The following is a 14,061-nucleotide window of genomic DNA, read 5'->3' as shown; positions in this document are numbered from 1 at the left end:
AACAACAAAACTTATTGACACATTTAATTACATTAAAAGTGAACACAATGCACTTTCCATAAAATATAAAATGTAATATGATAAAGCTTTTCAATCTTGTTTTGACTGATTAGTGTGTATAGCCTGTGTAAATGATAAAATAATTACTTGGTAGTTTTCAGTGTGTATATGGAGTCTTTAAAAGCAGCTAGCTTTTATCCAAGCGACTTAAACTGCATATGGAAAGTACAGCAGAAGATCCAGGATCGTTCCGTTTACCCAATTTTACCCAATACAAAAACAAATAATCTTCGCAATGTGGGGGGTCTGAGACAGCCCAACGGTTAAAAGAAAAAGCTTCACTTTGTTTTTGTATGCGGTAAAGTTGTCGCAATACAGTGGTGGGTCACAAAGACTGATGGGTCAGAATGACCCGAAGATAACACAAGGGTTAAATAAACTGTGAGTTGTGCCAGTTCTGTGAGAGTTTATTACTGGCGCCTGAGAAGGCTATCGAAGGTCCAGTTGCAGGAAGAGAAGACTACAGTAGAACAGGATCCACAAGATGAACAGTACTTCCAGTTCACCACTAGAGGGCGCCACATTATGAAAATACACTCTCCCAATGCTGCAAAATTGAATTTCAAAAGTCAGAATTTTTAAAAGGTTGAGAGATCAAACATGAACCCGTTAGAAAAACAGCTGAATGCCAATTTGAATAAAAGCATGTGCAAATGAATATAAATGTAAAATAGAGACCCATTACATTTTGTATTCTACGGCAAACGTTTTTAAAGAATTACTTTACCGTTTTAGTTCTGTTGTGTCCTCTTCCAACTCTTCTTTCTCAGACTCACGTTCATGCTGGCTACTTCCCACTTGTTCCTCCCCGGTTCTGTCCTCCCCTCCTCTAAACCTCCATCGAACTCTAACCATGTCTTTCACAGTAGACCCCTCCCCTCCTCTCAAGACCTCTTCCTCCTCTAGGTCTGAGCTCCCAGTTTCTTCCTCCAACACCTCTCTCATCTCACTCTTTTCCTCCCTCACTTCAAAATATGATTTCAGACATGCATGCTCCTTTTTTTCCTCCTCCTCTTTAAATGTACTTGTTCTCCCTCCATCTTCCTTGAGGTCTTCCTCCCCTTTGCTTTTCTCCCCCCTTCTGTCTTCTTCCTCCATCCTCATAGCAAACATCCTCCTCACATTAGCTTTACTAACATTGCTAACTGGATTCATCCCTCCATCTTGCTCTTTTTCAGCCTTGTTTATCTCCTGCTCAGGAACTGGGTGTTCATCCTTCTGGTAGACAGCCTCCATGTCTGCCACCATCTGATCTAGCACTGGAGTTAGTCCCGGAGTTAGTACCGGAGATGGTCTTGGAGTTAACCCAGAAGTTAGTCCTGGAGTTAGCTCTTGAGCAAGCTGAGGAGTTAGTCCTGAAGTTAGCGTTTCACCATAGTCTTGATTGGACGGCCCTAAGATATCACACACCTCCCTGTTCAAACCAAGGATGTAATTGTACGCTTCCTCCTCATCTGAGTCCAGCGTGGATAGCATGTAGATGCCTTCCTCCGAACTCTGGGAGAAGATCCCCTCGTCTACGCAGCGCCCGCTGGAGATCTCCTCAGGAGTCGTCTCCATCCAGAACACCACTCCTGTGTCAGTACTCTCCGCACTCAGACCCAATGGGCGACTGGACTCAGTGTACGTCAAGGAAACAGGGCTGTCAATGTTGATTTCAGTGGCGGAATTGCTTCCTGGTGTTGGACTTTTGGACTGATGAAGGGATGGAACACTAAGGACTTTAGCAAAAATTTCAGGCAGGTGGGCGGGGGTTAGCCAAGGCTCATCTGAAGGACCATTGGTCTGTTTCATCCTTGGTAGCTGCTCATTGGTCATCTCCTGGCTTATGGACAAGGTCTGTGCTTCTTCAGAAGAGGGGGATGTGGACCCAAAGCTAACTGACTTCACTGGGGTTAGGCCATGGGGCTTTGGCGTTGGTTGGACATCTCTCCCTGTTAATAAAGTTTTCCTTGATTCAAAATCAGAGCGAAGGTCCTGTAATGGAAATAAAATATGAGTGTGTTCGAAAGAAACCTAAAGTATTTTGTACCACCAGCCCATAGCCAGTGGTCTAAACCAGGCTATAATTGCATGTCTGTATTTTTTACTATTTTACTGACGTTCATAGTGTGCTGTTTTCATACTTGAATTAACTTTTGTTTCACTGTCGAAGACACTGCAAAGTAAGCATTTCATTGCAAAGTATTCCTCCGGCAAACAAACTTTGATTTAATTTTGATTTGCTTACTTCATCAATGCCAGGGTAATGTTCAGGAAACTGTGACACGTAGGTTATGATGGAGCGCTCATCTGGGCCACAGCGGGTCACATCTACAACAAAACAGAAGACACAGCAGAGTCAAACCAGTGATAAAGCCCTATGTGACATTGCTTCTAAAAAAGAGCTATACAACTACTCTTTGATTTGATGTATATAAATCCATCTTGGTTTATCATATTTCTTTGACACGAGTTTTGCGACGATGATTGTAACAGGAAGCTGTTGTCCCACCGTCCGGGTGCAGGAGAGTTGGGATCCCCAGTCTGCTTTGAGCTATCATGAAGGCCTCCCTCACATTATCTCTGTGGTCTCTGGAGAGGCTGTTGCTCAAGTCCACCAGGCCAGGGGCTACGGATTTAACCAGAGCCAGGAAAGCCAGACCACTGCTCCAGCTCTTTCCAAAGTCAAGTACACTTACGCCAAACCTGGTAGACAAGAGGCAGTCAATCAGACAAGGAAACACATTTATAACTCTCTCGTATATCTCCTAACTTACTTTGATGTGCGTCGTTGTACCCAGTGCAGAAGTGTCTTGATAGCTTTTCCATGATGCTGTTGGTTGCTGGCAGCCTTCCTGCCCTTGGAAGGCAGGGTGTTAGGGTGGTTGAAGTCATCAGTGACAGGTGAAAGGTCACAGGGTGAAGGGAAACAGCTGATGGGTAATGATGAGAGGCTGGACGAGAGATGTTTCTGGAGGCCACTTGTGACCTCTTTTATCTGAGAGGAAAAAGATGACATACCATAACATAAAGGTACCTTAACTGATTTAGAATGTATGTGTGTTAGAGAGAGAGTGAGTGAAAAGGAGAGAAAGTGTTGAGAAAGGAAAGGAAATGTGAGGGGAGAGAGAAAGAGGGAGAGAGTTAGACAAGTCAGAGAGACGGGAGGCATGGGGGAGAAAGAGGGAGTGAAAGAGGAAGAGAGAAAGAGTGTTTTTCACTTGAAAAAATAGGATAATATTCCAGATCAAGCCGAGGACAGCAGAGGGAACGCCATCAGCAATAGTAACAACGTCAATGCTCTGTAGCTTCACCTGTAAAGAAACCAAAACAAATAAACTTAAAAAGTACAACTACATCTTGATCTACAAGGATATATTGCCAATTATGCCAGTCTGGCCCTCTATTGCTCAAGGAAAAGCAGAGTTGTCACTTACATGTCTGTCGTCAAGGAAAGCCAATGCCTTTGCAATGTTGTTGAGTCGGAAGATGCGGTGTAAGGATGGTCTGAATCTGTGGTACTGCAAAAGAACACAAGAGTAAAAGTTTACTTAAACAGTAGATATGTAATGAAGAGAATGGTCACATGTCAGTTACACTGACAATTTGATAGATGTTCATACATAATCATTGACTCTGTGTAGAAACATTCTCCATTTCAATAGTTAGTCAGTCCACCTATAGCACTGTTATTCCTCACCAGTCTGCATCCCGACAGCTCCTCCAGTAACGCCAGGAGCACTCTCCCATCTTGTATATCCGTGAAGAGGTCTTCAACCTTTATTGGAAACTGGAGGAGATACTTAGTTGGCTGGACTGATACTTGACATATCATACTTTTAAGTTATGTGAATCAATGCCAGTGACCATTCAAAGTCAAAACATGGCAACAAGTAAGATGAGAAGTGTTCAGACAACTTTCTGTGTGCCTTACTTTTTCCAAGTGTGCGTTTATCCACCTGGTGAACGTTCTTTTCTGAATAGCTTCCCTCTCACCTGGCAGAGGAAGAAGGTGGTTTGTCTTGACTTGCACAACTCAACTGTACACATTGGTTGAAGAAACTTTACATATGTTAAAGTGAACATAACTGTGACTGTAAAAGGCCAAGTAGATGACTAAGGGAACATGATGAGACCTGAGCGGTACTGCAAATATGTGCATCCAGAAAGCTGAATTTAAATATGACCCTGGGTTACTAGTAATCCTTTATTTGGTTTCAATGCACCTTTTTCTTTAATGAATTTGAATGGTGTTACGTGGTTTTGCAACGAGATGTCACCAAGCCAAGGACAGTGTCTAAAAAGTATTTACATGTAATAAAAGTTGTAAAGAATTACATTGTTCAAAAAAACTGCAAAAAAAAAACTGCAAAAAAAAACTGCAAAAAAACTGCAACGCCTGAAATCAGTAACAAAGTTAACACCCGTCACTTCAACATCCCATTTCTGGTCAATGCAATTACCTTGGAGTACGCCAACATTAGTCTGTCCAGTAGATTCCCCCTGATCAAATAAGCTCTTATCCAGGTGCCTTGCCATTAAAGACATGTCATGACAAGCGATTCACAAAAAGGCAACAGCCTTAGCTGAACTAGTACTGCAAGACTTCCCAAGAACAATTAAATGTTCCCCTAGAACATGTGTGACAAAACTCCCAAGACGGTGGAGGATAAGGTGAGATAGAAGCTCAGTGAATGAGATTGTGAAATAGTGATAAGCAGCTAAGTACCTTGCCTCAACACGCCAAATCTCCTCCTACATCTCACCATCCCTCTTAACATCCACCCAATTATTGAGTGGATGAAGAAACAGTTATACTTTTGTTTTTGTCATGTCAGAAGCGCATGTCGGATGCTTGGAGTGATACTGATACCTCGTCAAGTGCAACTTTCCACCAAGTTTCTCATTGCATCTGAAACATTTATGTAATTTTGATGGAAAGTTACATTACGGCATTAACTTTCAATGAAACGTTGCAGACACCCGTGACCGATTGAAAGCAACTTTATTTTGAAACAAATTTACAGGCAATTGGTGTACAAAGAGGCCTTTCACTATTGGATATCTGGTCAGTTGAAGCCCAGAGAGGTTCAGCTTTTCCTGGAAAAGAAGCACACCCATACAGATATATTAGGTGACCCATTAAATACATTTAATATTGGGCAATTTCTCGGTTGGTTGATTAATTACCTGTTATAATTTTCTGCTTTGGGAAAAGTGGGTCTAACCTGTAATAATAAAAAAAAGCAGGTAGATACATTATTTTCGAATGATTGAGGATAGTGGCATAATTGAAATTCAGAAGAGATGTGGTGGCCCTGGTCAGATAGACGATGTGGAGGCCGAACTGTTTGTCAGGTACATCTCTTCCTGTCAATCAATTTCTGCCCCCCGCGCAATGCTTTCTCTGCCTGCTTCAAGAAAGGTGACGGTTACTAAACGGCACCGTCACCACCGTGGAAAGCAGGGATTCCTAAGGAGAAATGTACTAGGAACATCGCACGTGAAACTCCTGAGACTCCAGAAGTCACGCCTTAGCTTCTTTGACTTTACTTTATGCTACCTTGTTTAGCTGCCAACAACTTTCTTTGTTTGGAGCTACATCACAAGATGGCAATTGAGGGACTGTGGGACTGTGATAGTCGTGTTTACTAGAAAAACGTTCTTCCTAGAAAAACGTTCTGCATGTTTAGACATATAGCACTAAATTCCATTATCTGACAAGACTAACAATTATGTTCTACGGCAACACCTGAAATACTTACATGTAGCTTACTTCAGTTGAATTCAGAGTGAATGCGTCAACAACGACTTCTTGCTTTGTGGTTTAGACACGCGTATATGGTATCACCCCGGAAACACACCTAACCGTTTGAAAATGACATGTTATTTTAACTTGCCTCATTGTTATATATGTTTATTTTGCCTATTATATAGATACATTTATTAAATCCTTTGTACGATTTTTGTTTTAAACTAATAATTTAACTTCTGTTTAAATCCATTTTAGAACTTGCGTAAGCGAAGTGATTGACGTAATATGTAACCAATGACACGTAAGCCTGACTTTGTAAAGTCCAATGAATGATCGTTCTTACATATTACTTCCTTCCATCCTTGACTTACTGAGGAGTAGAATGTTTGTGTCGCGACTGTAAATTGTGTTGTGTGTGAAAGGGCGATAGTTAATATCAGATCTCTAAATTTGTGATTCAATTTCTCGTTTGACGTCGACTGAAAACATGAACAACCTCCTCAGGTCGACTGTTCGTTGTCTGCGGGCGAATTCGTTGGCGTATCTGCCAAAGCAAGCTGATGGACATGTGTCGTTTGTGTCCGCCCGGCTAATGTGTGCGGCAGACCAACATAAAGACCTTGGTGACATGGTAAAGAAAGACAAAGTTGTTGTGTTTATGAAAGGTACACCCGCACAGCCGATGTGTGGCTTCAGCAATGCCGTTGTTCAAATCCTCCGGATGCATGGAGTGGATGACTATGCTGCTTACAACGTGTTGGACGACCAGGATCTGAGACAAGGTCAGTGTGACAAGTTATTGTACTGTACTAGCTTGTTGTTTTGCTCGTTGGGTTTTGGATGTCTTTGTGAATTCATCCTAAAACTCATGACGTTTTGGGCTTCTTAGCCAAGACTAGCCTTAGCTTAACGACAACGTTTACAAAACGTTTATTTCAAGCCAGTTTTTTGTGTTTTCCGTTTTTGGCTCTTGACTTGAAGGTAGTGGTAGCTTTTTATTCCTAACGTTTTATCAGTATTCTGCAGCCGGCCCATGGGCGTGGTGGTGGGCCTACATGTAGAAAGCTGGACATGACGTGCCTGACTAGTTACAACAGTTGACAATACCAAGAATAATGCCGGTGGCATTCTACTTGCGCAAGCTCTATCTGCGCAAACTTGCAAAAAACAAGGAAGCTATGACAAATGCTTTGCTAGCTGGACAGTCATGGTTACTGTACCAGACTTGTCATTTGATATTCATATTACCACTCAAATGTTGAAATACTGGTCAATGAATCAAAATAATGTCATAAACAATGTATGAGCATTTATACGCAACAATAAATGTAATTTACAGTAAACCTTGTCTCCCACAGGCGTGAAGAGCTTCTCTAATTGGCCCACCATCCCTCAGGTGTACTTCAATGGGGAGTTTGTCGGGGGTTGTGATATCCTGTTACAGATGCACCAGAGTGGAGACTTGGTGGAGGAACTTCAGAAGCTTGGTATCCGCTCTGCACTGATGGACGCAGAGAAGCAGTCCAAGTAGAAATGGGCACCAATACAAATCCGGAGGTTGACTGTAACTACTCATCACCAATCGAACTCACATGGACACTGACCTGTTAGACACTTCTGTAGATCGATGTGGCGAAAACCCCTTCTCAAGCAATGTTGTTTTGTTTGTTTGATTTCAGTTTAAAGGTTTACAAGTATGGTAGAATGTCGCTTGTACCTGCTCCAGCCTCTCAGATCTACAAGTGCCTATCTATAGGTTAGAGAAACAGCTGACGTTGACCTGAAGTTCACATAAACCTCTATGTATGAAGGTGCGTCATGCGACCTGCTGAAGACCAAACTGCCCTCAGGTTATCGAGGAGATCTGGTGGACGAGCGCTAGTGTCCTCCCAGACGCACTGCCACCAGTAGCTGTTTTAAACTGGTTAAACACTTCACAAACTTCTATTCCTGCTTACAGATAGCTCCCAATGTAAGGGAAGCAGTTTTTTTCCTGACAAATTCTGTAGTATCTGTTAACGTGACAAATGAAGGGAAGAGAAGTTAATTTGCTCACACTAACTTCACAACCACTTATTTCCTATACAACACCCTTTCCATCTTCTGCATATAGTACATCTGTGTTATCCAAGCTACCCTTGTGTAGAACGCTGTATATTTAAGTTAATGTACATTGAAAATATATGTATTTTAGCAGCATGTAAACTGAGGAATTATGGAATAAAATATTTTGCGATGATTATCCTGGAAGTTACCTTTTAATTTGATACCTTCATCCTGAAAAAACTGATATGATCTCAAATTACATGTTTTGCTAAGCTTGTAAATAGTGCTCAGTCACGGTGTTATAACTCTATAAGGGGGGTCAGATGGCTAAGCAGTTAGGGAATTGGGCCTTTGGGTAAGACACTTAACCCTACTTGCCTCGGGGGAATGTCCCTGTGCTTACTGTAAGTCACTCTGAATAAGAGCGTCTGCTAAATGTAACTCAAGCCTTTTCTGTTCGCCTGCACAGTAGCACAGAAAGATACGATGTGTCCTTAAAAAAGCTTCTGTATTGAGGATTATCAGCTTAACCAACTGTTGGATTTAATCTATTTAAGGCACCTTTTGCCCTGTCTAGTGTTACCTGCCAAAACCCCAAATAGAAGTCTAACAATGTCCCATGTTCACTTAAGAAACACCAAAGCTGAGGTTCAAGTTAAGTCTAAAAATACATATTCCAAATTGGAATTTTATAACAAAAAAGCTATTTTACAAATATTAACTGTAAGATAATGGTAACACACAACAATATGGGTTGACCACAAATACTGTGTCAACCTAAACACTTCCCAAATCCAAACTTCTCTTATAATAGGTCCTAGGTATTAATAGAGCACAGAGGAAATATCAAAGACCAGCTGTTACTCAGTCCTGGAGGATGAGGGAGGTACAGACAGGGGAGGGAGAAGGGGATGTTGAGGTCAGGATTCAGAGCTTCTGTAAGAACCTCAGCACCAGGTCTCGCAGGGTGGTGCGCAGCGTCTCGTTGTTGTCGCACACAATGTGCGTCCCGTCCTCCTCCAGCTGAATCAGAGTGTCCTCGGCCTGCAGGTGGAGCATGTGGCCGTCTGCCGTCTCCTCCACCTTCACCTCCGTGATGCCGTGCTGCAGAGAGGACGGAAGCAAACTAAATGGTTGTGGCTCAGTGGTCCCCCCCACCACCTCTGTACGTCGCTATGGATGAGGGCAGAAAGGGTGTGTATGATATGATGGGGTAACGGGGATGGAAGCCTAGTAATACGTACACAGATTAGGAGAATGGATTAAAAGAATAGGAAATCCAGCAGTACTGCCAGCAGTCAAAGCTTTGACAAGACTCACCTTGTGGAGGGCAGCCAGGAAGGCCTCCAGGGGGATTGCTCCACTGAGGAGAGGTTTGGGGGCCAGCAGCTCTGGGGGCTCCTCCATCACCCTCTTCCTCTTTTTACTAGGGGGCACGGGAGGGGGCTTGGGCACCGACTGGCCATGCACAGAGATCAAAGATAGATCAGTTGTACACACACAACTTATCAGTTTATGAGGAAAGTCAAAAATTCAAGTGAATTCCAGGACAACTGTTATATTTTCTGTATTCATAATAAATCAATTTAAAAGCAGGTAAACTGCATATATTATATATATATATCAAATGAAATGACTTGTATGTACTCGGTCTGAAACATTTTCCTTTCATAAATGCGTACCCCAATCTTGTATTACCTGGAGCATGTGTTTGTTGTCCTTGGACTGTAGGACAGCTGACACTGTTGCAACAGAGATGCCAGGCTTGATCTCAGAGGGAACAAGGGACCGGGCCAACTGTAGAATTACACCTTTAACTCATTACAGAACACAGGACGCACACAACCTGAGGCTATTTGGGCCTAGTCTCCCTTTGACACAAATTTCTGCAGTACCATTCAACCAGTAACATCCTGTTTATTGGGTGAGCATTACTCAGTGCTATTAACTCAGTATTTGACTGCAGAACAAGAGCCTTTATACCCTCAATAAATACTTTTTTATTGAGGGTATAAATGTATACCGTTAAAAAATAAGTATTGATCAACGTTAGTCCCCACCTCAGGCAGCAGTTGGATGCGTTCGTAGTGCCGTCTGAAGGGCAGGCTCAGGACGGAACAGCGCCGGTACGGCATGGGAGCAGGCTGCAGCTCTAGCATCAGGTCTGAACGATGAGGCTGGGCCAGGGGAGGCTGGGTGTACTGCTCTGGGCACACCACATGAAGGGGCTGTGTGGAGCACGAACGAGAGTGCACGTATGGGCCTGTAGTGCTTCAACCATCACTTTTCAAAACAAACTCACCCCAGCTACTTTCTGAATCAATTCCAATCTGATATGGATAAAATGAGGGTATTAGAGGTGTGCGGTGGATACCTGGACCTCCTTGAGGAGCTTGGACACCTGGTGGAAGTTGAGGCGTGTGTCGATGGGGCAGTAGACACACTTCATGGCCAGGGGCTGGTAGGGGGCCAGGGCTTCTAGGTAGGAAAAGTCGGGCTCTGGGGAGGTAGAAAAACAGGGTCACACACAGTCTTGTAACTACAGTGAATAAATTGTACTGATGGTTTGACAATTATGACTGGCAAATGCAGTGCACAACCCCCTCTGATTAGCCTTTTTCAATTAAATCTTCAATCCCGAGCATACACACATTTCAATTGGTGCAGGTCAAACTAAAACACAAAGACATATGCCATTGCCATTGTGTGTGTGTGTGAGAGATACGTTTTTCCTGCAACGCAGGTTTATTAATCTCACCAGTGAAGATGATGGTGTTGAGGCTGGACTTCCCCCACAGCTCCAAGAAGTGAACCACATCACCGAAACGCAGGGAAGGGTGACCGGTAAACACCACGCATGGCTGACGGAACTCGCTGCTGAAGCTGCCATGGATGGTGGGGTAGTGCTTCAGCTTGTTGGTCTGGATCAGCTAAACAGACCGGTTAAAGAGATTTAACTATTAGAGTTTGCCCCAATTGGGAACCAAAGGGCTTTAGTAACTGAATACTAATAAATAATGAAACTGTTTCTGGTCTTACCTCTGCATGTGGAAAAGGAGGTTCTGGAAGATAGACCTTTGACTGTTTGTTGTGACAGAGCCTGAATTAAAGAGAAGACAAGCTGGTAAAGAAGGGAACGTTTGCCCAAACCAAGCACACAACCACTGTACACAAGGAGAAATCAAGGATTTCCTGTGTGAGTATGTTAGTCACAATAAGTAAATTAGCTACTGCCTTATTATCTGTTCACATATTCCATCTTACATTCTTCCAAAGCTCAGGGCATGTATATGTAGCTTTGGATAAAAGCATCTGCCAAACTTATCAAATGTAGATATGCTGACCACTCAGCGAAGATTTGTGAAAACTCCAGGGAGCTGTTGGCCACGGGGGATATGAAGTAGAAAGGTGTGTTTCCGAGGTTGGCGTTCTCTATGAACTGGTACAGGCACTCCAGAAGATCGTAGATCACTCCAGAGGAGTAGCAAGGCACCAATACGTTGCCCCCTGCGCGAATAGTCATGGCTGCAAACAATAGTGGACAGTTCAGTCACACCATGTGAAAGACCAGTGGAGACACTTTAGCATCATTCTGGTTCAGTTGGTTACTCAGTGGAGTTTTTGCAGACTCCTGTGTGTCTTTGTTTGCAAACTCGCTCATTCTATACGACTGTACATGTTTGTGTTTAAGGATGGGTATAGATCAGCAGCAGAACATTTGACTGCAGATCAAGAGGTCACAGGTTGAAATCCCCCTCTGTATGTCGGTCTGGATAAAAGTTCCCAATAAATGAAAATGTTTTTTTTTTTCTTTTTTTTCTAGAATCACACACCACAAATAAAAAGAGATTTTGAGAAATCTTCAGGGTCCCATTGTTGGGTAGCTAGGACAGATATTCAGTTCAAAGCCTACTTACCCAGGTTACTGCAGAAATCCCCCAGCATGCCATCTGGGTTGGCAGTTGGCATTTGAGTGAGGCCAGTCAGGATGAGAACATCACTGTTCTTCAGTGAGCTCTGGTCCATTGGCTGGAAAAGGGATATGTTGAGGTATACTCACATTAATATAATCTACAACAACACTTTTCCAGTTATGTGAAAATACAGTTTGTGCTTTATTCAAATTAATATCTTTCCCTCTTTGAAGTTCAAGATTTAGCCTAATGTACCGCATCTGAAAATCTACACAATGCACAGTCCAGTGGCTGTGTGTGTGAGACTCACCTGAGGATGAGTGGTGAGAAGGGAGGATCCAGACACATAGGACACTTTCTCATAATGGGATTGGATGATCCAGTTTGAGCTGCCCAATGAGTAGCCGGAGCTTAGGGGTGTGACCTGCACAGCACCAAACAGTTCCTGGGCAGCAAAGATATTGGATATGTTTTAAGTCAGTACAGCTTTTGACAGCAGATCAAGAGGTTGCAGGTTCAAATTCCCCTCCTGTATGTTGCGTTGAATAAAAAATGTGTCTGCTTAACGTACTGCACTATTATTACACAAAGCAACACAATCAAATAAGCATCTCTATGGTTAGTGTGGGTGTTGTGCTGAATGTTTTCAGGAGGAAACTCTCACCACTTTCTGGGAGTAGCCCACAAGCTGGACTTTGCTGAGAGCAGAGTTCACCTCTTGAATGCTGTAGCATCGCTTCCATGCCCACACATGAGCAACATCTTTAAGTGTTCCAGGTAGCAGCCTACAAACACAACATTACACAGAATGACCCAAAACAGTTGGTAGACCCCACTCAGGAGACAATCTTTGAGAAGATTTGCCTACCTTTGTATTTCCTTATTCTTCCAGCAGACGGCAGACTGAGCCTTGGGTACCCTCTCCATGAAATTCACCAGCTCCTCCATTAGCAATCTGAAAATGTTGAAGTCAAGTTCTAACTCTCACTCAAACTCTGTTTGATGATACATATTCTCCAGAGCTGTTACTGTGATGATGTAATTTCCCTCACCTGCCTATCTGGAGAGTTGGCTCTGTGGCGTACACTGTTCCAGTGAAACCGGTGTGTTCAGTGATATAGGGGAGGGCCATCATACAGTGATAGTTAGAAATCAATATGACATCAATGGTGGATAAGTCAAGCAGCTCTTTCTGAGGAAGACAGAGAGAAGAGAGAAAGTTAAAAGTAAACAGCTGTTATCAGAGACCCATAATGATGATCTGAACTTAAGTGGAATATTCAAAATATGGCTAACTGTCTGTAATGAAAACATGTACAATCAATCTGCACATAGGTGGTGAAACAAAACACTGTGTACAGTGCCGTGTAGTTTGTCTTACAGCTGGTTTGGTGCTTCACGACTAAGACTATTCTAATGTACTCCCCCCTGCCCCATTTGCAAGCTTCACAAACTGATAAATTATATATGATAACAATTTTGTATATAAATAGTATAACATGTACTATTTATTCAGAAGGTAAAGGCTGTACAACTTAATTCTTTTACCTCTGGGAGACAGAACTCTGGCTGTGAGTCCACAAACACACGACCTGAACACTCCTTGAGTTCCTGAAAGACCGACAGGTACAACATCAGTTGAATACATAGTCATCAAAACGTGGATAACTTGGGTACACAATTTCGTAATACCTTCTGCAGGTTAACCGTGCCATCTTTGGAAATCCAACCAGGTAGTTTGGAGAGCCTTGGACTGAAAGAAAGGAGAAAGCATAGGCAGTAGGAAAAGTTAAAGGAAAAGTAAAGCACAAATGTAGCGTTGTGTTAATGTATATGGATATGACGAACACTGCTTTATATGGCGTTCCGATAGACCCACAGTGTGGGCCACACTCACCTGTGCACCAGAGGAAGGGGAAGGAAGTTAAGGACAGACGTGGTATCCAGCCCACAGTCCAACATGATGGTGGTGGATTTAAATTTGAGAACATTGCATGGCAATGTAGGGTGTCCAGATAGGCAGTACTAACAGCAGACAACAAATATAAAATTAGCCACATGCTATCTAAGAAAGCATAAATGCAACAACAACGCGAGAACGCTAGCTAGTAAGCTGGCAGCCTAGCTACCAAGTTTAAAGATAGTTTGGTCTTGGTTTGTAGCATACAAATAAAACGGTATGAAAATTGCCCCAGCTGTAGCTCCACTCACCAGTTTCATCGTAGAAGCTGTTTGCTAGGTAGCTTCCACTACAGTAGCATCAATCATGTAGCGTCAATTTCATGTGGGCTGCTACGTATCTTG

General features: G+C 42.9%; 3 protein-coding genes and 1 non-coding gene across 4 annotated transcripts; 1 reads left to right on the top strand and 3 right to left on the bottom strand.

Annotated features, from left to right (window-relative positions):
* Positions 1-10: 10 nt before the first annotated feature.
* On the bottom strand, positions 11-4,754 carry clmnb (calmin b). The gene is made up of 10 exons (XM_047021665.1): positions 4,506-4,754; positions 3,977-4,038; positions 3,743-3,832; positions 3,480-3,563; positions 3,264-3,356; positions 2,820-3,040; positions 2,555-2,748; positions 2,291-2,373; positions 788-2,037; positions 11-607 (listed from the first exon to the last, which is right to left on the bottom strand). The coding sequence occupies exons 1-10, from the start codon at positions 4,588-4,590 to the stop codon at positions 490-492; spliced, it is 2,280 nt and encodes a 759-aa protein (XP_046877621.1). The 5' UTR covers positions 4,591-4,754; the 3' UTR covers positions 11-489.
* Positions 4,755-5,373: 619 nt separating this feature from the next.
* Positions 5,374-5,660, bottom strand: LOC124469247. Its single transcript, XR_006956271.1, has one exon. It is a non-coding gene; the product is annotated as a small Cajal body-specific RNA 13 (non-coding RNA).
* Positions 5,661-6,126: 466 nt separating this feature from the next.
* glrx5 (glutaredoxin 5 homolog (S. cerevisiae)) lies at positions 6,127-8,039 on the top strand. The gene is made up of 2 exons (XM_047021676.1): positions 6,127-6,579; positions 7,156-8,039. The coding sequence occupies exons 1-2, from the start codon at positions 6,285-6,287 to the stop codon at positions 7,326-7,328; spliced, it is 468 nt and encodes a 155-aa protein (XP_046877632.1). The 5' UTR covers positions 6,127-6,284; the 3' UTR covers positions 7,329-8,039.
* ints9 (integrator complex subunit 9) lies at positions 7,462-14,060 on the bottom strand. The gene is made up of 17 exons (XM_047021666.1): positions 13,969-14,060; positions 13,655-13,782; positions 13,450-13,510; positions 13,306-13,368; positions 12,810-12,949; positions 12,626-12,712; positions 12,422-12,542; positions 12,068-12,202; positions 11,761-11,872; positions 11,188-11,368; positions 10,883-10,943; positions 10,602-10,773; positions 10,218-10,342; positions 9,904-10,071; positions 9,542-9,640; positions 9,164-9,301; positions 7,462-8,947 (listed from the first exon to the last, which is right to left on the bottom strand). The coding sequence occupies exons 1-17, from the start codon at positions 13,975-13,977 to the stop codon at positions 8,771-8,773; spliced, it is 1,977 nt and encodes a 658-aa protein (XP_046877622.1). The 5' UTR covers positions 13,978-14,060; the 3' UTR covers positions 7,462-8,770.
* Position 14,061: the final 1 nt, after the last annotated feature.

The sequence above is a fragment of the Hypomesus transpacificus genome, chromosome 6 (genome assembly GCF_021917145.1).
Source record: "Hypomesus transpacificus isolate Combined female chromosome 6, fHypTra1, whole genome shotgun sequence".
Classification (NCBI taxonomy): Eukaryota; Metazoa; Chordata; class Actinopteri; order Osmeriformes; family Osmeridae; genus Hypomesus; species Hypomesus transpacificus.
Note: the sequence above shows the minus strand (reverse complement) of the source record. Positions and strands in the feature narration are given on the sequence as shown.